The 25,374-nt window shown below is 50.6% G+C and overlaps 1 protein-coding gene across 1 annotated transcript in view; it reads left to right on the forward strand.

Moving 5' to 3' along the window:
• Nucleotides 1-7,379: 7,379 nt before the first annotated feature.
• The window catches only part of TEKT5 (tektin 5), a 35,327-nt gene continuing 17,332 nt past the window's right edge, over nt 7,380-25,374 (forward strand). Inside the window, exons 1-5 of the mRNA XM_036070437.2 lie at nt 7,380-7,949; nt 10,483-10,566; nt 11,191-11,261; nt 15,368-15,511; nt 19,503-19,725. Of these exons, the coding sequence (XP_035926330.2) occupies nt 7,380-7,949; nt 10,483-10,566; nt 11,191-11,261; nt 15,368-15,511; nt 19,503-19,725 (1,092 nt within the window). The remainder of the gene's footprint in view (nt 7,950-10,482; nt 10,567-11,190; nt 11,262-15,367; nt 15,512-19,502; nt 19,726-25,374) is intronic.

Genomic DNA, 25,374 nt, shown 5'->3' on the forward strand with positions numbered 1-25,374 from the left:
CTGTAATTCGTGGAAAGCACCAAGCACAGAACATCCAGAGAGCAAAGATCCAATACAGGCTTGTGTTTAAGTAAACTCAGGGCTGTAGGGGAGAGCTGCAGAGGTGAAATCCTGCACCCTGTTTACAAACAGAGGCCTAAACGGGGAAAGTTGCTCAAAATCACCTGGCAGGTTAGTGGGTGAAACAAGACCAGCACCTGGGGCAAGCTGGTTAAACATTTAGATGCTGATTCAGCAGGACGAGAGCATTTTAAACCCCTGAAGGTGGAGAAAACACACTTTTGAGGTGCCTGCAATTCCGTATTTTACCAGTAGGTGGCGCTCTCCCCCCACCTATGATCAAAGTACTCAGGAAAAGCCCGAAAAATTAAGTTTAGTGTAGAGAATTTTCTACCTCTTCCCTAGGATCCAGCAAAAATATCTAACAAAGAGCTATCAATATACACAACATAAAAATGAGTAAAAAAATAAGGTTCAGACCAATTACATATAGGGAAGCCTACTTGTGTTGGTTAAGAACGAGGATTCTTGAAGGCCCGGTGTCTGCATTCGAATCCCAGTTCCCTGTTTACCAGCTTTCACATCTTTTCTTCATGCTTCATCTTCTTCTTCCGTAAAATAGCAATAATAATATTAACTACCTCGAAGTGTTCGTTGTTGGGAGGATTAAACACATTGGCATTCCCGTAGGTGCACAGTCGTATCTTATGGTGGCTTTAATTTGCATTTCCCTAGTGTGTAATTATATCGAACGGCTTTTCACGTGCTCATTTGCCGTTAGCATAGCTTCTTCCCCGAAATGTCTGCTCAGATCCTAAGCCCATTTAAAAACATTTTTGGTTGTTTTATATTGCGCTTCAAGAATACTGTATTTTCTGGATACAAGTCCTTCATCAATTAATTATATGTTTGGCAAATATTTCCTCCTAGTCTGTGGCTTGTCTTTTCATTCTCTTAAAAAATGCCTTGAAGAGCCGTTCTTAATTCCAACAAGGCCCCGTTTGTTCTTTTTTTCTCCTACGGGTTGTGTTTTTAACATCACTTCGGAGAAATCTTTGCTGAACAGAAGGTCACAAAGATTTTCTGGTTCTTTCTAGAATCTTTAGAGTTTCAGACTTTATGTTTAGGTCGGTGGCCCATTTGGAGTTAGTTCTTGTATGTAATTTTGGTATATGGTGCAAGGTGTGGGCTGAAATTCATTTTTTTAATCTATAGATATCCAATTGTTCCAGCACCGTTTGTTGAGAAGACTATCCTTTCCCCACGGAATTAACTGTGCCTTTGTTGAAAATCAGTTGACTGTGAATATGTGGGTATATTTCCAGATTCTTTATTCTGCATTGATCTCTTGGAAGTCTGTGCTATGCTATTGATCCTTGTCTATCTTTGTGCCGATACCATACTGTAGCTTTATAATAAGCCTCGAAGTCAGAAAGCCTAAATCCTCCTACTTTTTTGCTTTTCAAAGTTGTTTTTGGCCATTTTAGGTCCTTTGAATTTGCATTTAAATTTTAGAACCAGTTTACTAGTTTCTACCCGGGGTGGGGAGGGGGCAAGAGCCTGCTGGGATGTTCATTGGGGTTTGCTTTGACTCTAACCTTCAATTGGGGAAGAAGTGGCTTCTTAGCACTGTTGAGGTTTCCGGTCCACACACATAATGTAGCTTTCTATTTAGGTCCTTCTACATTTCTCTCAGCAAGATTTTATAGTTCTTTTTTTTTTTTTTTTCGGTCTTCTGTTTCTTTTTGGAGGCTTTCTATTACTGCATCTTCAACTTCACTGATTTTTTCTTCTTCATTGTCCCAGCCTGCATCGTTATGGGCTGAATGTTTGTACCCCCACCCCGACCCCCAGTTCGTCTGTCGAAACCTGGACTCCCCATGTGATGGCATTAGGAGGAGGGCCTTGGGCAGGTGATGAGGGTGGTCGTGACACGGGGCCTCGTGTTGGGATTAGTGCCCTTAGAAGAAGAGACACCAGAGAGCTCCCTTTCTCCACAAGAGGAAAGGCCATGTGGGGACACAGAGAAGGTGAAGGTGGCCGTCTATCAGCCAGCAAGAGAATCTCACCAGAGCCCACCACACTGGCACCCTGATCTCGGACTTCCAGCCTCCAGAACTGTGAGAAATATGTTTCTGGGGGCGCCTGGGTGGCTCAGTCAGTCAAGCTTGATCTGGCTTCAGCTCAGGTCATGATCTCAGGGTCCCGGGATCGAGCTCCGCTCAGTGGACGGTCTGCTTGTCTCTCTCCCTCTCCCCCACACTTGTGCTCTCTCTCTCTCAAATAAATAAATAAAATCTTTTAAAAAATACATGTTTATTGTTTATAAGCCCCCCAGTCTGTGGTACTTTATGGCAGCCCTGGCTGAAGGAAACACCCCTGTAATCCCATCTTGTGTATTTTTCATCTCAGACTTTGTCGTTCCATCTTCCAATGTTCAATTCAGTTGTGTGTGTGTGTGTGTGTGTGTGTGTGTATCTGCCATGTCTCTGCTCACTGTGTCCTATTTGTGGTCTAGCTTCTTGAGTTCATATTTTCCTGCTGCTTTGCCTGCCTGGTAATTTTTATTAGATGCTAGGCACTGTGAATTTTACCTTACTGAGTGCTGAAAATTTTTCTCTTTTCACCATTATTCTTGATCTTTTCTCTGGGGGCAGGGCTAATTGACTGGAAACATTTTTTTATCTTTTGAGATCAGGCTTTTCAGCTTCACTAGACGGGACCAGAGAGGCATTACATCCGGGGCTAATTTTGCCCTAACCCCGAGGCAAAGACCCTTCTGAGTATTGGACTTGATGCTGCCCAAATTATGAAATTGTCTACTGTGGTTGGTGGGATGGAGAGCTACTCCCAGCCCCGTGGGAACTCTGGGGATTGTTCCCTCTAACCCTTTGGGATGATTCCTCCCCAGCCCAGGGTGGTGTCTTCATGTACCAGCCCCAGTGATGCTCTGCTAAGAGGGACCCTCTGCATATCTCCAGAGCTCACTTTGGGTAGCCCTCTCCTCTCTGGCGCTCTGTCCTTCAGACCCTAGCCACACTGGTGTCCCGCATTCCCAGCCCTGTCTCCTCAACTCAAGGAGCTCCCCGTCCCTGCGCCGAGGCCTGGAAGCTTTGTCCAGGCAGTGAGCTGGGGTAATTGTATGACTTGCTTCGTTTGTTTCTTGTCCCTTAGAGATGACTCTCCTTCATGGCCTGATGTCCAGTGACTTTGAAATCATTGCTTTATATATTTTGAGTGTTTTTGAATTGTTTCAGTTGGGAGGGTAGAGCCAATCTCTATTATCCAATCTTAGCCAGAAGTGGAAGTCCTACTAGGGTATAAGTGTGGAAGATATATATAATACCCACTAGACTGTCTATACTATATACATGAGCGTATGTGAAATACGTACTATGTATACATTAAAATAAAATCTTGCAAATGTGTGTGTGTGTATATATATATATATATATATATATTTTTTTTTTTTTTTGGAAGGCTTAACCAAAAAGTAAAAGCCTCCCTCTGTGTCTCTCACCCCTCAATTCCACTCTTGTCCCCCCTAAGGGTAATCACCCTAACGCTGGTTCCTGTGTATCCTTCTGGAAGTATTTCCGTGTGTACAAGTTACATATATATATCATACCGTGTAAACTGTCTTGTATCTTGCTTTTCTTCACTTATATTTTATAAATTAATTCTTATCAACAACTACAGGTCAATCTTCTTTTTATGCTGCATTAAAGCATAAAAGCCATAAAAACTGTGGCTCTTTATGTTAGCCATCCCGTATTGAGGGGCCGCAGTTGGTTCTGCCTTTCTTCGTTGCTATGATCAATGCAGCAGTGAACACACGGCCCCGTGTGCACGCACTTAGCATTCATGGAGGCATGTATCTGCGGGGAGATTTCCAGAAAGATTGCTGGGTTATTAGACACCAGCCAGGGCTGGTGCTCTAAGCTCCCAAAAGATATCCTTCTTTAATTCAAAGTGGGGGGAACATGCTTTATTGTGAAATGCAGGTTTGGGTTTTGAATGATACAATCTGACATAGATGCTGAGTTGAAAGCAGCTTCTTTCCGGATTTTCTGTGCCCCCCCCCCCCCCGCGTGTGTCCCTATTTTGCTGTTTTTCTAAGCACGGCTTGGAGCCACCTCCAGTCCCCAATTCTGGCTGCCAAGCAGGTGCAGGTGCAAGATCCCTGCCTACCCACAGGGGGCGCCCAAGGAACGCTTGCCGATTTGATTTGATGGCTGCAGAAAGTTCTGTGGGACGCTGCTGCTCCAGCCATCACCTGAGTAAGACAGTCTAGATGCTTTTCTTCCATAGGTTGTTGGGCTTCCCATTAAATTCACAGACGAGAAGCCGTCCACTTCATGGCCCGTGGGAGTCAGGCAGCGATCTCGAAAGAGCAGGCAGAGATTGTGGTAGAATAGTCGGTGCTGGGTGTGGTGTCTCCAGTTTGGGGGCAGACCTGGCAGATGATGGGGAGCCCCACTGGTGGGGGGAAGGGGTTCACTCAAGTGCCTCTCCCCATCCACTTCCAACCGATTCCAGAAAGAGAATGCATTTTCCTATCCGCATGGTTTAAAAGAGACTGGAAAAAAAAATACTTGTGGTGGATGAGAGGTTTCTCTAATCTCTAGCGTATTTGCCTGCTGAGGTAGATAATTGTTTAACACCCCTGCCCTCTATACAACAGTATTTCGGGTGATAGTTTCGTTCCTGTTAGTTTGGATACAACGGACAAATACAGAGATTACCTTTCAGTTTCAAAGACGCTGAGTTTAGAAAAGAGTTCATGTATGAACTAAAATGCCCACTTTCCAAATAAAAATATCACACCTCGAAGGTCACGCTGTCCTTCACCGTTGTCCGTTCTGGGCACGAGCGGTCACACAGAATGACGGAATAGGGAAGTAACCAAGTTCTGGTTTCTTCCCATCTGGGCTCTCCTTGTATATCTCGAGTCTACTGTCTGAACACAGGGGTGCAAAACACCCCAAGGGGTTGGAGATGAAAATTGCACCCAAAGAGAGCGCCTACTGATTCCCAAGCATTAGGAACTACTCTCAAAACAGAGTGTAGGGAGCCTGCATGTGTTGGGCCTGACTGAACCCCAGGGCTAGGGGTCCTCTGAATTAACTTCTACGTATACTCTGTTCAATAGAGAATAAGCAATAAAAAATGGCTAATTAGAAACTTACATTTTATTAAAACCCAACAGTATCTTAAACAGAATTATCACAGGACCCAGCAGTTCCCCTCCCTGATATATATTCAAGAGGATTGGAAACTTGGACACGAATGTTCACAGCAGCATTATTCATAATGTCCAAACGTCCATCCACAGATGGATGGAAACACAAGAGTAGTTCATCACACAATGGAGTATTATTCCGACACGAAAAGGAATAAAGTACCTGCTATGACATGGATGAACCTTGGAAATGCCACGGCCCCTCCCTTGGCGAGGCGCTGCTAAAAGTCAGAGTTATACTCTAAAGATCTTACTTTTAGTATTTTTCACTTGCTAAATTTTTAGAAGTTGATTCCTTGAGTCTTTTGGACTGGGTGGGCAGGCTTACCATTCCTTTTTCCGTTGAGCTATAGCCAACTGTTCTCAACTGACCTTTCTCATTTAATAGCTTCTGACGTTCTGCTGCTTCATTCATCCACCCACCCACCCACCCACTCATCCATTTTTTTCATTCATTCAACAAACCCCAATTGTGCACCTGCCATGTTACAGGTATTCTACCAAGTGCCGTGGATGCAATGACAACGAAAATCCAGACAAGGTCCTTTCCCTCATAGAACTTATTTCAGAGTCTCACTTTTCCAAGTGTGGTCCCTGGACTGGCGTCCGCTGGGGACTTGTAAGAAATTCAGCATCTCCAGGCCTGCCCCAGCCCAACTCAACCAGAATCTGCTTGCATGTGCTTGTATCTGCATACACGATCTCTGGAAAAAAATAGAAAAATCTGATTATAGTAGTTATATCTAGGAAGACTGGACATAGCTAGGGGCGATGAGAAAAATCTAAATCTTACTTTATACCCTTAGATATTGGTCACATTGTTATTTTTGGACATGAACCTTTCATGCTTCCAACATACCCTGAATCTTTTTGGTCCATTTCTTGGCTGCCCTGGATGTGTAACCACTTCCCGTGTATGGTGTCTCATCTTAAAGGATCCTACAAAAGAAAGCGTGGTAGATGTGGAGGGGGTCCAGAGCCCACCCTATAAGATGGGGGTGGGCGTCAAGGCTTAGTTCTAGGTTCTCTGTGGAAATTCAGTGAGTATATGTAAACATCAGACATACAGAAGGTGCTTAATGTTATCTTCCTCTTGGTCCTCTATAGCCACTGTTTTCGGTCGTAATTAGGGAGAGAATTCCCCTTGACCATCACACTTCACTAACAAGGACCACTTATTTGAGGGTTAGGATCTTCTTTTTCCCATATCAGAAAGGGGAAAGGCCCCACACATCAAGTACCCCTCTTGTTCTGAAACTTGAGATCTCGTTGCCGTTCCCACCAGCCCAAGAGGGGGCAGGTTTCTTGATGGGTAAAACCATTGGTAGAGTTAACTGAGTTAAGGTGTATTGAAATACGACTTATGTACAGTAAAATTTACCTTTTCTAGTGGACAGCTCTGTGGGTCTTGACAAATACGTGGAGCTGTGTAACCCCCACCACAGTCAAGACAGAGAATGCTGCTATCACCGCCCCTGCGTTTTCCCGTGCTCCTTTGCTCCTTTGTGGTCAGTCCACCTTCCCCTACCCCCAGCCCCTGGGGGCCCCTGGTCTGTCTTCTGTCCACGTGGATCTGTCTTTGCAGAATGCCATCTAAGTGGAATCCTACAGGATGTGGTCTTTTGAGTCTAGTGGCTTCTACTTGGCTTAATCCATTTGAGATTCCCTTTTTATTGCTGAGTATTATTTATTGCTGAGTATTCCATGCCCTGGACGCTCCACGTTGGTGCCGTCTTGGGGACAAAGAGGGGAGGAAAACAGCTAACCTCGACCAGATGGTCCCTGGGCTGACAGAGTTTACTGGAATGGACCACATTTTCTCCCAGAGGCACAGTTAGGCGTGAGAGGCCGATCTGATTATTAGGGAAAAATAGATCAATGCCATTTCTTACACCTCCAAATCTGCGGCTTGAGAAACTCCCCTTCACTTTGCTTTTTTGTGTGCGTTTCGATTGGGACAATATGGCTCCAACCGGCCTGAAATGAACAAGGGCCCCAGTAAAGCCCCACTCCCCCAGGCTTTATGACAACAGTGCCGAGTCATAGAGGTCCGGCCCATCCCTAAGAGAAGATCCTTCCCCTTCCTGCCGTGCCTTGGCCCCTCAGAGTTTTGCCCAAGGGCAGCTGATGGGGGAGGATGGAGTTTCTTGGAACCACCCAGACCGCCAGTTATTGTGGCCCCAAGAAAGCCTGTAGTGCCCTGCCCCCGGCCGTGCCGGCCCCGGAGATCCAGGAATGTTACCAGCCCTATTACCTGCCTGGGTACCGCTACCTCAACTCATGGAGACCCAGCCTCTTCTACAAGATCTCCAATGCCCAAACCTGCATGGATGAGGGAGCGATGTGCCGCAGTGCCCTGAGGCCGCCCACCATCCTGCCCGCGCTCCGCTCCGCTCTCTTCTGTCGCTACAGCCCCCACGACTGGGACAGGTCCAATGAGCTGCAGATGCGCGGGGCCGAGGCCTCTCGGCTGTGGGCCAGCCGGCTGACCGGCGACTCCATGCGGCTCATGCAGGACAAGGACCAGCTGACCCGCCAGATGCAGGAGGGGACCAGCCGGAACCTGGGCCAGAGGCTGTCTGACATTGGCTTCTGGAAGTCCGAGCTGGGCTACGAGCTGGAGAGGCTCCTAAACGAGAACCGCAGCTTGGAGACAGTAAAGAGGCGGCTGGAGTGTGTGGCCGAGGAGCTCAACTGTCCGCTGCAGGTGAGTGTGGGTGAGGAGGGGGCATGGCAGCCGCTGGGAGGGCAGCCCTGGGCGCTCCGCTCCTCTCCAAGGAAGGTCGAGGCCATGGGCACTTTGCAGGTCGGCTCGCGCTGCATCATCTGCGATCAGTTCCTATAGCCCAGGATTATCCCAGTCAAATCGGGGTTCCTCAGACTGAGCCGGATTTCCTTTTCTCCTTGGGGTTACATCAGAACTGCAGAGGTTTTATCCAGACATTCCGCACGTGCCTGTGTGTGCGTGTGGATGCATGCACGCAGGGCGCTCTGTAGAGGGATATACTTAAAATAATTGCTGTATTTTTCTCCATAGCCCTTAACACCTTCTAACATACTCTCTAACTTATGCATGTATTTATTTATTGTTTTGCTGCCTGAGCTAGAATCTAAGTGCCACGAGGGTGGGGGTTTTTGTCTGCTCTGTCACCAGCGTGTTCCAGACGGATCCTCCGCTGTGCTGGGCAGCGTGTCTGTGTTGGTCCTCCGTTGGCCAATCGCCCGTTGTCTGGGTCAGTGTTCTGAATGTCTTCCCAGCCTCCTACAGTGCTTGGCATATGGTAGGCACTCAGTAAGTATTTGTTGAGTAAACGAATACGTATCTGGATGTGGACATGCTCGACGCTCCTTGGTCTCCAGTCATATCCCGGATTAGCTAGGGTTGCTTTTGGCGGCATGTAACGGACACCTGACTGCGGCTCAGCCGAGCTCAGCCAAGTCGTGATGAGAATTCCAGAAGGAAACAGCAGGCTGCTGCAGCCTCCACTCGATGCTGGAGGGGAGGGGACCCAGGCACCTGTCTTTCTGCTCTGCCGTCCTCGGCTTGTGGCTTTTGTCCTCCTGTTTGCGAGGAGATTTCATACATCCTATTGCAAGCTCCTACGTGCAAGGAACATATTGATCTCATTTGAGGCAGGAAGATAGGGGCAGGGCAAAGGGCGCCCTGTGCCAACTGTGTCAGGATATGTCAGTTTTCTGGAAGGGAACATCCTGCGTTTCCAGATCCCTCAGGAGACATGGCACAGCCCCTCCCCGCCATTATGGGGACTCCTACTGTGTCCCTCTGCCCCCCAAGTTTCTCCCCTGAGAGGAGAGTGGGCAGGGGGACCTGAGGCGACATCCAAAACCTATTGCTGTCCTCTTCTGCTCTTCTCACCCCTCCAGCCTGTCTGGGAAACCCAGCTCCGTCTGGTCACTGGTGCAGCTCCTCTGACAGTCACGTGGTGGCTTGGGGGGGGTACCAGAGATCTCTCTGCTCTACTTCTCCCTGTCTCCAGGGCTGCCCCCCTCCTCCTGGACAGTGATGATGCCTCCTTCCTGTCCTCCTCTCTCCCGCCCCCCTCACACCCATCTTCCAGCCAGAGGGGGCGATTTTAAATATGAAACTGGGTCTCCACACTCCCTCACTAAAACCCCCCTCAATGCACCCTGTTAACATCCAAATTCCTTGTCACCCACTCCAGCCCCTGCACAGCCCAGGCCCTGCTCACCACTCCAGCCTCACCTTCTCTAGTTCCAGCGGCTTCCTCTCTACTCCTCCTACCTCAGGGCCTTTGCACCTGCTGTTCCCTCTTCCTGGCACATTGTTCCCCTTCGTCTCTGCTGCTTCTGATAATTCACGTCTTGGTCTGTCACCTCCTTAGCAAAGTCCTTCCCGGCCAACCCCCTACCAGTTGCTCCCCACCCACCTACATCCCCCTGACTATTCACATCCAAGCCCTCCTCCCAATGAGAAATGATTGCACCTCTTTGTGTGTTTACTTGTTTGTGTTCTCTCCTGTCTCTTAGAGCTCCGTTAGTGTGGGGACCCTCCGATCAGGTTGATTGTGGTCTCCCTAGCACCTTGATGGGGTGTGGTCAGAAAAGGGGCTCAGGAAATTCTTGTGAAATCAGTGAACCCCTCTCCCCTCCTGAGTTCCCAGATGCATTTGCACCCCAGCACCAAGACGTGGTGCTCCCCTGCTTCCTTCTCCTTCTTGCTACTCTTTGTGACATCATAGCCTCGTGGCCCAATCACCAAGCTTTCTCAGCCTCTCTTTGCAGGAGCTCCTCTGAGCAGCCCCTTCTCCCGTCTTTTGTTCCACGCCGCTCATGGCCCCACGACCATTGCAAGGTGCGCGGCTGTGTGACAGGGTCCCACTTGGCCCTGGTCACATTCCAAAGCCCCATCCCCACCCCATTTACAGATCTCCAAAAAGGGACTTTCACATACATTCATAGGTAATATTTATTGAGCTTATTCTGAGTGCTTTACATTTGTCGAGCCGACTTAATCCGCATGGCAAACCTGGGAGATATGCCCCCTTATTCTACCCATCGGCAAGCATGGCATGCCGTGGTCCCCACGGAGGGGGAAGGGGAGGTGAAGCCCACCCACAGGCACAGTGATGAGGCCACATGGAGCATCCAGGTTTCCTGGGGATAAAGCAGATCACGGCAAAAATGGATGTGAGTCGCCTGCGGTCAGGGTCTGCATACGGGTGCAGGGGAAACACGCTCTTTCCGGCTGCTCCCTACAGGTTGCTCTGGAGTGTCTGTACCATCGAGAGAAAAGGATCGGGATCGATTTGGTCCATGACAATGTGGAGAAAAACCTTATCCGGGTAAGATGCCTCCTGGGTCTGCCCAGCCTCCTGAGGGAGGAAACCTCCTGACCAGCTGGTCACAGAGGTTTCTGAGCTGCCTGCCAGGAGCAGAAGCGACGTGTCACCCCATGCAAAGTCGGGGCTCAGAAAGCATTGTTGGGGGTCTGCACTGCATGGAGAACAGGGAGAAGTGAAGTCATGGGACCCTCAGTTTTTATCTCCAAAATGGGCGTCATCATAGTAATAGCGATAATAACAATAATAAAGATAGCGTTTGTGGAGCACCTACTGTATGTCACACACTGGACCATTTCATGTGCATTTTTGAATGTAATGATAAAACAGTCTACAAATGAGCACTTGGCACATAGTAGGTGCTCAATTTTCTTCTAACCAGGAAGTGTATAAAAAAGGAAGAAAGTAAGATGAGGAATGTGGAGCCCCCAGAGCTGACCCTTACCTGTCTGGCCCGGGGATCAGGTGGGATGAGGCAGGAAATGGACCCCACCTTGACATTTCACCTTGGGGGGGAGGGGAGTCAAGGGTGAGTGGCGAGAGGTAGGGGTGGGGTCACTCGCCTGGGAGGCCGGGGTGCAGTGACTTTCTAAGGGGCACTGCTCTTTTTGACATTTTTCATTGCAGGAAGTAGATTTGCTAAAATGTTGCCAAGAACAGATGAGAAAACTAGCTCAAAGAATTGATATCCAGATGCGGTAAGAGCTGCTTCCTCTTACCCTTCTCGGGGGTCTGTTTTGGGTTTCCCCGGTTTTCGGGGGGCAAGTAGATGGGCTGCCCGTCTCTCGGTGGTTCTTTCGGTCAGTGGTGGGCTGGCAAGGGTTTTAACAACCAGCTCTCCAGGGAAGAAAATGAAATCCTGATTTGACCTTGCCGGCCAAGGTCAGTGGTGTCAGTCAGTGCTGCGGCTGCCATGGCCGATCTCGGTCTCCCCGTGTGCGCCCCAGGTCTCCGTGACCCAGAACTTCACTGGCTGCTCTTTTTTGCACGTAGAGCCTTGGCAAAAGAAATGGGCCTCACTGAGCCCCCCCCCCCCCCCCCCGCTTAGCCTGCAGCTTCCCCGTGTGAGTTCCGAACTTGGGGAGATGGCAGAGAGCAGGGGGCATTGGGTATCAAGGAGAGGAGGGGCCAGTGCCTCTCCAGAGGGGAGCTGGTGGACGCCTAGAGCCCTGAGTCTTCAAAAGCAATCGGCTTTTTGTTCTTGGAAGATGACATAACCGGTATCATGAAAAGCCAGGAGGCTCCCCCGCATAATTAGAGGGAGGCCTGAGTTTTACAGGGCTTGGGGCCCCTAGCTAAGCCCTTGGCACTCGGCTCCCCTGGACAGAGCCTTCCCTCCTGAGGCTGGAGCTGGGCATGGCCTTTAGCTCTCATGGGGCACGCTGCTCTGCTGGTTTCTCCTTCTCATTTCCTCAGACACAGAGAGCAAGAGGAGGCCTGGTCACTTAGCCCCAGCTGCTCCTTCTGGCTGCGTGGGGCATGTGGGTAATCTGGATGGGATGCTGAGGCATCAGGCCGCTTGCAGACAGGCTCTGGGGGCTGGCCGTACCCGCCTTCCCAACACACACAGAGCAGCCCCTCGCCTCCACTGAGGACTGGGCAGCAGGGACAGGATCACCCAGGGCAGTGTTGAAAAGCTCCCCGCGGTCTATGGGTGAGGTCCGGGCAGACTGCAGAGGCGGAGGTGTCGGAAATGAGGTGCACACACAGCAGTGGTGTGGGGACCGGTGAGTGGCCGAAAGCAGGGCTGACTTCTGTCATGTGTGCACCTCTGACCTGATTGCTGACAAGTCCACCCCCCGCTTGGACTCTTGTTTGCCTCCTGTTTGTCTGTAAGTTAATGTGCTTAAAAAAAAAAAAAAACCCTTACATACTTGTATATAAAAAACAAAGAGAGTGTTTCTGGCAGGCAAATGTCTTCGTTGTGTTTTTCTTGCCCTTATTTTTATGATCGCCTATTTTGGGCAAGAAAGAGAGGTTTTCTGTTTGTGGTCGACATGGGGCTATGGCAGAACTCGGCGTGGGGGTGACAGAGGGCTGGATTTTGGGAACTGGGATAGTTTGAGCTGGCAGAGTAACAGAATCCCAGACCGGAAATTGGGGAGCTGGACCCTGGAGGGGAAATCGTCCCAAGACGGGACTGGCTCGTGCAACCCCAGCAATGGAGCAAGATGTGGGAGAGTAAGGAGAGCTGGAGAGATGGAGAGGGACAGACACAGAGCAAGAAGAAAAGCGAGGGAGATAGGCACCAAGAGGTGAAGGCAGCTGAGGCAGGGAGGGTCGGGGGAGAGAACGTGAGCTTGTGGACAGGCGTCCCTCCCCTTTGCCAGGACAGAGCCCGAGCCACCCTCGATAGAGGCTGTTTGACCTTGGGCAGTGGCCCGCTTGCCAGAGGATGCCTGTCTTCTTTAGGAAGCAGCTCGTGTTGCCAGGGCTCCCTGATTAACTTGGAACCAGCCAGAGCCTCAATGGGAGAGCCTCAGCGTGCCCTTGCCCCCGTGGGGAGGCTCCACCACTGACCTGCTCAGGTGGCCTCCCTGCATCTGGGCAGAGCTGTGTCCCTATCTCACCAGAAGCCCCAGCAAAGCAGAAAAGCCTGGGCAGAAGCCATATCAGGGTTTTTCCTCGTAAGCCAACAGCAGGGTGAGTGTTGGCACTGGTTGGACTCTATGTCATGGGCCAAGAAGGGGAGACAGGGGCCGCCCCCTCTTTCTCCAGGCTGATTAGCAAGGGCCAGGAAGCTGGACCAGCCGACCAGGGATTCTGAGGCCCTGGGTCCCCTCTAATGCTCTGGCATGTTTCTTTTCTACATTCTGGTCTTCATGTTCCAGTTCATTAGGCAGGACAGGGCCCCATTTCTCCATGGCTCTGCCAATTCAGAAGGCCCCAGGGGCCTCAGGATGGTTCCTCCTATCCCATCATGACTCCCTGAGCATTCTGATAGGTGGGAGCCCACCATCAGGATTTACCTTGCTTGCTTCTGGCCTGTTTGAAATCCCTCACCAACATCCAGTATCCATAGCAGAAAAAGAAAGTGGCAAAAAGATGAACAGAGGCAGACGGGAGAGGGACAGAAAGAAACACAAAGTCCCTAAGACAGAGAGAAACCAAGAAAGATGAGGCAGAGAGACAGAAAGATCACACACACACACACACACACACACGTGTGCGCGCACCCCCCCCCCCCCCGCCCCGTGTGAAATGTGTGCCGCTCACTTTAGTTGGTGTGTCTGGACATCAGCTGGCTTAGTGAAGGTTATTCCCTTTTTATTCCCTGTCACCTCGAAGAACTTCAAGGACACGGTCCCAGTTGATGCTCAGGTGTCTTTAACACTGACTAATCTTGTTTCAATCCAGACAGACACAGAAAGGTTCAGGCTTAGAACCTTCTGGAGCCAACAGATTCTAGCTAGGATTCTGTTAGTGTTTACTTAGTATTTATGTTTGAAGTGACCTTTTAACAGAAGGTGCTACTGATGGTCCTTTAAAGACAGCGATGTAGATTTTCCCCTTAAAAATACTCTTATCTAGGGGCACCTGGGTGCCTCAGTCGGTTAAGCGGCTGCCTTCGGCTCAGGTCATGTTCCCAGGGTCCTGGGATTGAGCCCCACATCGGGCTCCTTGTTCAGCAGGGAGCCTGCTTCTCCCTCTCCCTTTGCCTGCCGCTCTGCCTGCTTGTCCTCTCTCTCTATTTCTCTGTCAAATAAATAAACAAAATCTTAAAAAAAATAAAATACAGTTATTTATATTTTAAAAGTGATTGTTAAAAAGTAGTAAGTAACTTATAGTGCAGGTGCTTTTGAGAATATGGCAAGAATCACAAAAGTAGTTCTCCAGGGTCTGGAGTTTGGCACACGGTGGCTTTTAAGTCTAAGCTTCCCAGCCAAGATACCAGCCCTGCAGGCCCAAGTACTGGCCCTGTCCACTGTGCTCTGCTCACCTCTGCTCTGCCCCTCACTCCGCCCAGTCTCTGATTCCAGCCATCCTGACTCTCCAATCCCTGGCTCCGCCCAGTCCCTGACTCCGCCCAGTCCCTGACTCCGCCCATCTCTGACTGTCCAATCTTTGGCTCCGCCCAGTCATTGACTCCGCCCACTTACAAATACTGCCCCGTCCCTGATTCCACCTATCCCTGACTGTCCAGTTCCTGACTGTCCAATCCCTGGCTCCCCCCAGTCTCTGATTCCACCCATCCCTGACTCCGCCCAGTCCTTGGCTCCGCCCAGTCCCTGATTCTGTCCAGTTCCTGACTCCGCCTAGCTCCTGACTGCGTTCAATGCCTGACTCTGCCCAGGGCATGTTTCAATACCAGGTTCTGTTCAAAGTGAGAATCCATATCTTCTAAACCAGGTCAGCCCAGTACAGCTGGAGGGCCATATCTGGTCCACCACCTGTTTCTGTAAAGTTTTATTGGGACATAGCTACGCCCATTCACTTACATATTATCCAAGACTGTTTCCTGCTTAGTTGAGTAGTTGCAACAGAGACCATATGACCCACAAAGCCTAAAATATTTAGTATTTGACCCTTTGCGGTAGATATTTGCCTACCCCTGTTCTGAATGACAACAGATCTACTTGGATTGGGGGGCGGGGAAGGGAGAAGTGTGGGGAGGTCGTGGGTATGTAGTGGGGGCATCAAAGTGGGAAGAGGGTGGAGAAACCACTGGGGGTAGACAGAGCACCCTTCTGGGAGTCCAGAGACTTGGCTTTCAGCAATGGCTCTGCACCACCCTCCTGGGTGACCTTGTGCGAGGGACTCTGGGTAAGTGCACAATCTCCAGACAAATCCTTGCCCCACACAGCGATAACCGAGATGCTCAGCATGCTCTGGAGAGGGACCTCGAGGACAAAACCTCAGCCCAGTTTATCGATGAGAAGTGCTTTAATCTGAGGAACACGTCAGACTGCATCAGCTTCTTCCACGGCATGGAGAAAGTCGATGGCACGTAAGTACTGGGCTCTTGGTCCCCATCTCTAGCCAACCTGATGGGAGTGAGGGCTTCTGGGTCTGCTCCTGCCAAGGAACCATAAAGGGTCATCATGCACCAGTCAAGTAAGAAGCCAAGTGGGTGAGTGGGGATCCTTGGTTGCAAGGCACAGAATCCAATTCTAGCCAACTTAAGACAAGATGGATTTACTGGAAATTTGTGGGGGAGCCACAGTCTTCAGGAGAAGGCTGGAGGGGAAGGTTTTAGCAGCTTAAATGAGCCAGGAAGTGGGAGCTAATCAGCTGTATTGTCAGAGCACGAATGTCTCTTCATTTTTGCCCCGTTTTGCCCAAGATTCAAATTCCAGCAAGAGGGTGCAAGAGGTTGGCTTAGGGAGGGTCACACAGCCACCGCCATTGGGCCAAGGCATGCCGGGCACCCGGATTGGCAATTCCACCAAACAAATTCAGAACAGAATGGCTGTAACCAGAAGGAAGAGGGATCCAAGCTCAGCTGGGAGAGCCAACTGGACCCAGGCTGCCTGGCTTCACATTCAGCCTCTGTACTCACGCTCGGGGCAAAGTACTTAATCTCTCTGGCCCGCCCCCCCCCCCCCCCGTACAGGAATAAAAATAGTGCCCAACTCCCAGAGTTGCTATGAGTATGAAAAGGTGGGTATGTGGGGCGCTGAGCACAGAGCCTAGTGTGGGGGAATGACAGCGACTAACATGTACTGAGTGCTTGCCGTGTGACCTCATTTTCTTGTCACAGCAGCTCCAAGGTAGGTGCCTTCTGTGTGCCTGGCTCTGTCGTGGGCATGTCACTGTTTCTGGAATTTCAGGCAGAACGAAGGCATGTCAACAGGCAGTCCAAGGTCCGGGATAATGAGGGCTGGACAGAGTAGTGCTCTGGGTACAGGGAGAGGGTGGTATCTATCCTGGTCTCTTAAAAAAAATGGGGGGGGATGCCTGGGTGGCTCAGTCGTTAAGCGTCTGCCTTTGGCTCAGGTCATGATCCCAGGGTCCTGGGATTGAGCCCTGCATCAGGCTTCTTGCTCAGCGGGGAGCCTGCTTCTCCCTCTGCCTGCCACTCCCCCTGCTTGTGCTCTCTCTCTCTGACAAATAAATAAAATCTTAAAAAAAAAAAAAAAAAAAAGAAAACTTCTAGCACAATATAATGTGCTGGGCACATAGTAGGTGTGCAGTAAGTGTTTGTTGAATGAGCGAATGAATGAAAAGAGGAAGGGAGGGAGGGAAGAGAAAGAGGAAAGGATTTCCATGGCAATCTCCTTGGCCCGAGCCCAGGGCACCTCCTGGACCTTAGTAAATATCAAAGTGTTGCAATGAGCTTTGGGGTTTCCGGCAGTGGCAACCGGTGGGGACCCCCCTCCTCTTCCTGACAAGGCGATCCCCCCTGCACCGCCCCATGGTGCTGGCTATGTGAGCAGGACTTCAGGGGCCTCAGGCCCCTCTGCCGAAGCTGCCCATTTGGAGTGGGAGTCTGGACGGTTCCCTTCCCAAACAGATGCCTCCCTGAAAGCTCGTGGCCAGGGGCTGGCAGAGATTGGGGCGGACAGCAAGTGCTGTAATCACCACATGTGCTAGCCCAGGGCTCTCTGTATTGGGGGTTTTCTTAAATCAGGGCCGTGTCTGGGCAGGCGAAAGGAGACCGAATGCAGGAGCTCTGCTCACCCAAGTTCTTGTCGCCGTGGGTTAACCGATGAGTGACGGTGCCGACAGTAGGTGCCCTTTACCTGATGTTTGCTGAGGGCTAGGCCCTGCTCTTTGCAAACAGCGTCTTGTGAATCATAAACACTTACCAAGGGCTTGCTGTTGCCAGATGCTAAGATAGTGGTTTCATATTTGGTCCTTCACCAACCCCGGGGAGGGGGTAGACACCATTATTATCCCCATTTTACAATGAGGAGACTAAGGCTCAGAGAGTTGAAGCAACTGGACCAAGCTCATGCAGCGAGTGGGAGAGCCACAGTCTGAGCCCACGTTGGACACGGAGCCCGTGTGTTTTATCTTGGCACCTTCCTGCCTCCCAGCAATGCCCGCTGCTGTCTCCACCATCCTTAGAGGACACAGGCCCCGTAAAACACGTCCCGCCTACTGAGGCACACCACCTTCCAGCAAGACAAGCTGCCTCTGGTACATTCCCCCAGGGAGAGTGTGATTAAGCGGGTTATTTTCCCTGGACAGCACAGCTGTCTGCTCCAGGGGAGAGCGAGGGCTCAGAGCTTGCTGCTCCTGACCTTGACAGTGCCCCGTACAGCAGCAGAGACACACCCCGACTCAATGTGCGGTCTCTCTCTGCTGTCCTTGGTGCTACCCCCACCCCTTCCTGGATTGATGGTGAGTAGCTGTGTGACCTTGGAAAAGATGCTTCCCCTCTCTGAGCCTCAGGTGTTTGTTGGCTAAAAGGTCTGGGCCAGACACCACGCCCTGTCCCATCTCCAGAAGGCCAAGACCCCCCCCACTACTGCTTGATTTTTTTAATTCCTGCCAAAGACAGACAAGATGATCACGTATGATGTGTTCTTCTTAAAATTTCTATTCACCATGCAATCTAAGTGTGCTTTAAATGTCTGAAAAGAGACTTCTATTTCGGAAAATTGAGTTTCTCTCTCTCTCTCTTTTTTTTTTCTACTGCCCGAGAAGGAAGATGTTTTATTTAAGAACTGGAGATTTCCCAGCTAGAAGAGACCGTAAAAAGTTACCCAGTCTGGTTTACCCTGGAACTGAAGCCAGCTCAGGGAAATGTATGTCCCTCCTTCTCAGAGGTTTCCCAGAGGAGAAGACCCCCATGCCTGCCTGTACATCAATTGTGTGGTGCAGGGGGTTACGCACTCGGCCAGGAAGTACTTTCTGTTGTCTAAACTGAATCCCTTATGCTTCACTGCCTTTGAGAAGGTTTCCCTGCCTGGCTTTTCTGATCGAGTCTGTGTCTCCGAGGTTCATCCCCCGCCCAGATCCATTCTCCCGCTGCCCTGATGTGAGTCCTGCAGCCGAGGCTGCCCACTGCAGACTGTCTTTCCATCTGGTTCCCGCTGGGGTTTAGCCAGGAGGAGGGGCGCCCACGGGAGGCGGTGGGCAGGAGGAGGAGGAGGTTGGGGTTTATTCTTCCTGCTCCTTCCCTCTCCTTTGGCCCTCAGTGGTGACAGCTTTCTACATTTACTAATCCCGGAGCCCCTCAACACCTTCTGATCCTTTTTCTTTCCTTTTAGGACCCTGACAGGCACATAAAGCCGGGATTTATAAAACTCCATCAGCCTGTCCTTCCCCGGCTAAAGTCCCTCCTAGCACACATACCGTGTGTCAGTATCTTCTTTCTTTGATGTCCGTCTTCCTCTGCTGGAAACGTAGCCCCGTGAGGACAGGGCTGTTGATGTTCTTGTGTCTGGGTCTATCCCAAGTGCCTGGAACAATGCTTGGCGTGTGGTAGGCGTTCAGAGAACATTTGTTGAATGAGTGAGTCGGGGCAGACAGGATGGCCACGAGCTCATCGCTGAATTGAAGGGGCTCTACAGCCAGAATCGAGCCCCGATGCCTGCTTCTCAGCCAGTCTCCATGGTGTTGGTGGTGGTAGTGAGAAGGGACTGCTTGGGAAAAGAGCTTTTCAAAGGAATCTCTCTCTCCTCCCATGAAACTCACCAAGCACCCTTTGAAAGATCAGCGCTTGCTAGGCTGCAGTTGCCTGCCCTGGAAAATGGGGTGGGGGTTTGGATTAGCCCAATGGTTCTCGACGGGGGGCAGTTGTTACCCCTCTCCCAAGGGACATCTGGCGATGTCTAGAGACATTTTTGATTGTCACGACTGGAGGGCAGAGGGGCACTGCTAAACTTCATATAGTGCCCAGGGTGACCCCCCCAACAGAGAATGGTCCCGACCCAGATGTCAAGAGTGCCCAGGGTGAGGCTCTGGATGGGGGGTTCTCCAAGGCCTGCCTTCCACCCCCTGCCCCCGATTGCTGTCTTGTGTTAAGTTCATCCCTGTGCCTCCTGCAGGATCTCTGTGCCCGAGACCTGGGCCAAGTTCAGCAATGACAACATCAAGCACTCGCAGAACATGCGGGCCAACTCCATCCGGCTGCGCGAGGAGGCTGAGAATCTCTTTGAGGCCTTGTCAGATCAGATGTGGAAGCAGTTTACCCACACCAACCTGGCCTTCAGTGCCCGCATCTCCGAGGTGACAGACGCGAAGAATAAACTGCAGGCGCAGCTGGCGAAGGTAAGTGAGATGCGCCTGAGGACGGCTGTCCGCCCAGCTGAGTCCTCACCCGCCTCCCGACGGTCTCGGCAACATCTGGCCAAGCTGCCCACAGGCCCCTGGGGCTGCACCGGTCCTACCGTCCCAGATCCAGGAGCCTGTCCCGCCCCCCTCCCCCCGCCGAAAGGGGAGGGGGCCGTGAGCGTCGCAGGGGGATTCCAGCATCTGGGGTAGATCCTTCCCTGCTCCCCTGATGATGGAGCTTGGAGCATAGCCTGGCTGTCTCACGGCCCCCAGGGTCCTTCATTCCATCCGAGGGCCTTGCAGCGGAACATGACCAATGAGTGTGGGTACAGTTATCAGAGCCCCAGGAAATGGGCCCAAGCAGCTCTCCGCCCACATCGGCATCTTTGGAAATGTAACCTTTTGACCTTCAAAGACTTCCATAGCATCAGGGGTGAAGGACTGCCTGATTTTGTCACTATCTCCTTCTACTACCATATCCCTTGCCCTTTCTACTGCTCCTATGGGAATGCAGCGTAGTGTGGTCTCTCACCTCTGGGGGTGGGGTGGGGGGCCCTCTGCATGGAATTCATCCTCCCTGCTCTGCCTATGCTCAGTGAGCCTACTGCGTGCCAGATGCTTGCCGGCCACTAGGAGTGAAAGGAGGGGCTGTGCGAACAATCCCCTGGTCCCTGTCCTCAGGGGACTTGCATTCTGGTGGAGGCTGTGAAATATGCACACGGGAAGGACTTAGGGATGACAGTCGGATGGTGGGGGGCGGGCAGGGGACTAGGCTTGAACCTGCATTCACAAAACAGTTTTAGATATGGAGATATGTGTGTGTATATGTACATATATATATGTATATATATATATGGGGGGGCAGTTAGTGGGCTGCATGCAAGGTTCAATGGAAATGAGACAGGGGCGGTGTAAGCCCCCCGCAGATGCCACCCTATATATAGCCTCAGGTATGGAGGGGGCTGCGGAAATGGAAGTTTCTAGGATGAGGGAAGAGCAAGGAGATGCATCAGGGCTTCTCATAGAGACCTTACACCAGGTGGCCTCAGGAGCAGGTCACTAGGGAGCTGGGCAGCCAAGGGATGGTGGGAAGAGTGTTCCCAAGAGCAGCCAGTGAGTGCAAAGGCCATGTGTGTGATGAGGTTGGAGCATGGGGCAGGCTCAGGTCATACAGATCCTGGTAGGTCCTGGTGAGGAGTCCAGATTTTATGCTGAGAACAGTAGAGAGCCTCAGAAGGATTTTAAGTGAAAGGCGTTGGGATCCACTCTCATCCTTAGGTGGATCTCTTTCCCTCCTGGATGGAATAGGGTTGCAGGGATCAAGAGTGGACACAGAGAGAGTGGTTAAGAGGCTGTGGAAGGTGTCCGGTGAGAAGGATGGCCGTCTGTGCCACGGTGGTGGCGTCAGATGGGAGGGGGAAGGGAGAGATGTGAAATATCTTGAGAAGGCAGTTAGTAGATGGACCTTCCCTCCCTTGTTTACTGAACATTTTTCTATTAATCTTCCCAAAACAGGGTTGAGAAACTTTTTCTGTAAAAGGCCAGGTCCTATTTTCAGCTCTGCAGGCCTTTTGGCTTCTGTCACAATGACTCAGTTCTGCTCATGTAGACGGCCATAGACAGTATGGACACAAATGAGCATGGCTGTGTTCCAATAAAACTTTATTTACAGAACTCAGCAGTGGGCCGGATGTGGCCCACCGGTTGCAGTTTGCTGATTTTGCTGACTACAAATGCAGTTTTATGTAGTTTATCATCGCTCCTTCCACCCCATAGCATGTGGTTAGAAGCATGGATGGAGCGTGGCTGCCTGGCTGTGAATCCTGGCTCCACCATCTCTGCAACCCGGGACAGTTTCCTTAACCTCTCTGTGCCTGAGTTTCCTCATCTGTAGAATGGGGATAATAATGGTTCTGACCTCAAGGCTGCCAGAAGGATTATCTGAGTCAATGTAGGGAAACCAACTGAATCACAGTGTTTTGTCCACAGTAAGCACTGTGTCGGTGGCTGTGATTTAATATATTTAGTTGGTTTACTTGTCCATGTCTCTCCAGGACATCAATCCTGCTTCAGCTATATAGCCCCCTGCTTCATGTACCGCCTGGCACATAGTAGAAACCCCTTAAATCTTTGTTCGATGATTGAGAGGAACCTACAAGGTTGAGTTGCCTGTTGATATTTTTAAAGAATGATCCATGAATGAGTTAATGCTTTTAATTTCAAGCCTTTTTTTCTTTCTTTTCCTTCCTTCCTTCCTTCCTTCCTTCCTTCTGGGAAAAAAATGTCCTATTATTGCCGTTAAATAAACATAGCAAAAAATGTACCATTGTCTTAGTCTGTTCAGGCTAGGTAGCTTATAAACAACAGACATTCATCTCTCACAAGTCTCAGTATCAGGATCAAGCCATGGGCACATTCGGTGTCCGGGAGCAGCTCACTTCTTGGTCCACAGACATCGTTTTCTTGCTGTGTCCTCACATGGCTCTCCGAGGTCTCTCTTATCATGGCACCAATCTCATTCATGAACCTATTGGTGACCTAATCACCCCTCCAAGACCCCACCTCCTTTTACTGTCACAATGGGGATTAGGTTTCGACACAAATTTGGGGAGACACCTTCCGTCCACAGCAACCACTGTGAAGTGTATAGTTCACTGGTGTAAGGTACCTTCACACTGTTCTGCAACCATCACCACCACCTGTCTCCAGAACGTTTTCCCTTCTTCCCAAGCTGAAAAGAACGCCTGTGTTTAATTAACTCCATGCCCATTAAACCACTCCCCAGTCCCCTGTCCCCCTGGCAGCCACCACCCCCCTTTCTGTCTCTTATGAACTGACCAGTGCAGGTCACACTTCCACACGAGTGGAATCATACACTATTTGTCCTTTTGTGACAGGCTGATTTCACCGAGCGCAGTGTCTCTGAGGTTCCTCCGTGTAGCAGATCATGTCGGAATGGCCTTCCTTTGCAAGGCTGGACAGTATCGCATCGGACATGTGAACCGTGTATCCATTCCTCCTCGGGGGGACACTGGGGTGGCTTTTTGGTTATTGTGCAAGCATTTTCTCTCTCTTTTTTAAAGATTTTATTTATTTGGGGGGGCACTCGCGCACAAGCAGGGGCAGGGGCAGAGGGAGAAGGAGAAGCAGACTCTCTGCTGAGTGTGGAACAGATACGGGGCTCCATCCCAGGACCCTGAGATCATGACCTGAGCCGCAGTCAGACGCTTGACCGACTGAGCCACCTGGGTGCCCCAAAGGAAGATCAAGCATTTTCTCTTGATGAGGCTTTTCATATTGTGGGTCAAATACAGAGCCTCGTCATGTTTCATGGCGTGAGGTGCGAGGCCTGGAGGTGACTTGGGGAGCTCCTTCGGTGGGTATCAGTGGCTGGTTTCTCATCCGTGAAACAGGAAATGAGACCTCTTACTTGATGATGTTACTTAGAGTTGATCAATGCATAGATTTCTGTGGCATCCTTAGCACAGTGCTTGGCGCATGGTAAACATTCAATAAAAGGTAACTCTAAGCATTCATGTTATTATCAATGAGGAGAAAAAGGATCTTTTGGGTGGAGGTGGGGAGGAAAGGCTTTTCCCTGAATTTCTCCAGGGAAGTTTGGGATTATTACTAATAGTCTCATTCCCGCCGATGAGAGAGTTTTTGTAACTGTGTGGATTTTTATTCATGTTCATTATCTAATGACCAGCTGCTTTGCAAATAAGCCAGCACCCATTTGAAACACACCAAACCCCAGCCCGACACCATTGACAACACTCCCTGAGTGAGGACTTGTCTTCTGGTTGGTGATGATCCCACGTTGTGTTTTTCTAAGACAATAAAAGGAGTTGAGGGAACGAAAATAAACATATAGCAACCATTTCACCTTTCGATGGTTTGCTTCAGCTGGAGGATTTGAAACGCTCCCTTTAAAATTTTAACTTAATTGTTGAGCTCAGCCTGATTCTCCTTGGCAAGAAGCATTTCTGGAGAATTCTAGGCCCCATCCTCTCCTGGGCTGCAAAGGAAGTATTGCCCTAGTTGTCATAAGAATCCACTTGGAAAGACCAGGTCTACACAGTTTCCCATGCAGACTTTGAATCCAGCAGGGGTTTGGGGGTACATAGACAACCTTAGCTGTTCACCGTGATCCTAGGGTTCCATCCCTAAGGCCACACCCCAAACCTTGGAACTTGGCCTGGACCTTGTCCATGCATTTCATCCTTGCGCTCTGGGGCCTAGGGTGTGTCCTGGTCATGTTGACCTCTGCTAGAAGACAGGCTGGTGACTTCTCTGGGCTGAAGCAGTTGATGACCGGGAGCAGACTGCTGCCTTTGAGATCCGATGCCTTCTGAGAGCCACCCCCGCCCCTCCCCGGGACTCCAGATCAGCTTAAGTGCCCACCTGTATCCAGTGACCCAGTGCCTTGTAGGGGTGGGCTCTTAATGTGGGGGAAAGGCGTGAGGGGGGAGGTATGGGGACGCTGCTATAGAACAGTGTTTATCCTGAAGTGTGGGAGCCAGGCCCTGGCCAAGGCAAGTGACAGTGGGTGTATCACAGGCAAGAAAGTGGTTCTTCCTTCAATCCTGTTTCAGTCCTTGACATGATCTCAAGGCGAAGTCCTGATCACATGCTAGAATGCCTTCTTGGCCTCTTTTAAACAGAGAGTGCCGGCCTCGGGCTAAGAACCTGGGACAGACGGCAGCGTCTAGCCAGAGTTTAAGTAACATGGTTGTACGTGCATCTCGTTTCTGCATTTTTATGGTTGTTTGCACTTAAGGCAAATGATGCGGATTTTCCACTGATGAGAGTGATACAAAGTTTTATTTTCGAATAAATGCTTTTTGAGGTTTTTTTTTTTTTTTTCCTAACAATTGAATGGATTTGCAGAAAAGGTTGTTCATTGTGGGATGCATGGTGTGAGGGGGTATGGCGGACGTGGTGAGGGTGGTCGGTGGCAGCCTGTTTCCTCTTGGGAAACAGCAGCGTGGACCCGTGTGTGTTAGATATTATTGCGTGTGCACTAATTGCAGATAGTACCCGGGTATTGCACTGAAATGCAGATTCTGGCTGAGCAGGTCTGCTGGGCCTGAGGGTCTCTGTTTTGAACCAGTAAGGCGGGGTGCGGCGGCGGGTGGGGGGGTGGCTGGGCAACGCTGTCAGGAGGGAGTAGCCAGAGTGTGGGAGTGTGAGCGTAGGGCGAAGCTGGCTTTGACAGACATCTGGGTGAGCAGCTGCCTCCTTCCCTTCTCTTCTCTCCCTCCCTCTCTCTGCCCCTCTTCCAGACTCAGACTATTGGGGGAACCAAATCCTTCCAAAGGGCAAACCTCAGGCATCCCATCTAATCCGATTTTCCCTCACTGCATTTTGTTTCCAGGCTCCCAAGTCATCCCTCCCGTGAGGGATTGGGCCAACTTACCCCGTCACCCAGTTCTGCCCTGCTTGTGCCGAGGCAGATGCCCCTCTGGGGTTCCTGCCGCCCCTCAGTCATGTGAGCCCTTGAGTCAAAATCACAGTTTCCCTGTCTTGGATGTGAATGTGGTTGGAGCAAACGAGGACGCCAGGAGCTGGGGGATCAGGATAAGCCAGAAGAATAGCCTCGGTCAGGCTGTCTGAGAGATAAGTCGGATTCTTGACTTCCTCTCA

Source organism: Halichoerus grypus, chromosome 6, assembly GCF_964656455.1.
Source record: "Halichoerus grypus chromosome 6, mHalGry1.hap1.1, whole genome shotgun sequence".
Classification (NCBI taxonomy): Eukaryota; Metazoa; Chordata; class Mammalia; order Carnivora; family Phocidae; genus Halichoerus; species Halichoerus grypus.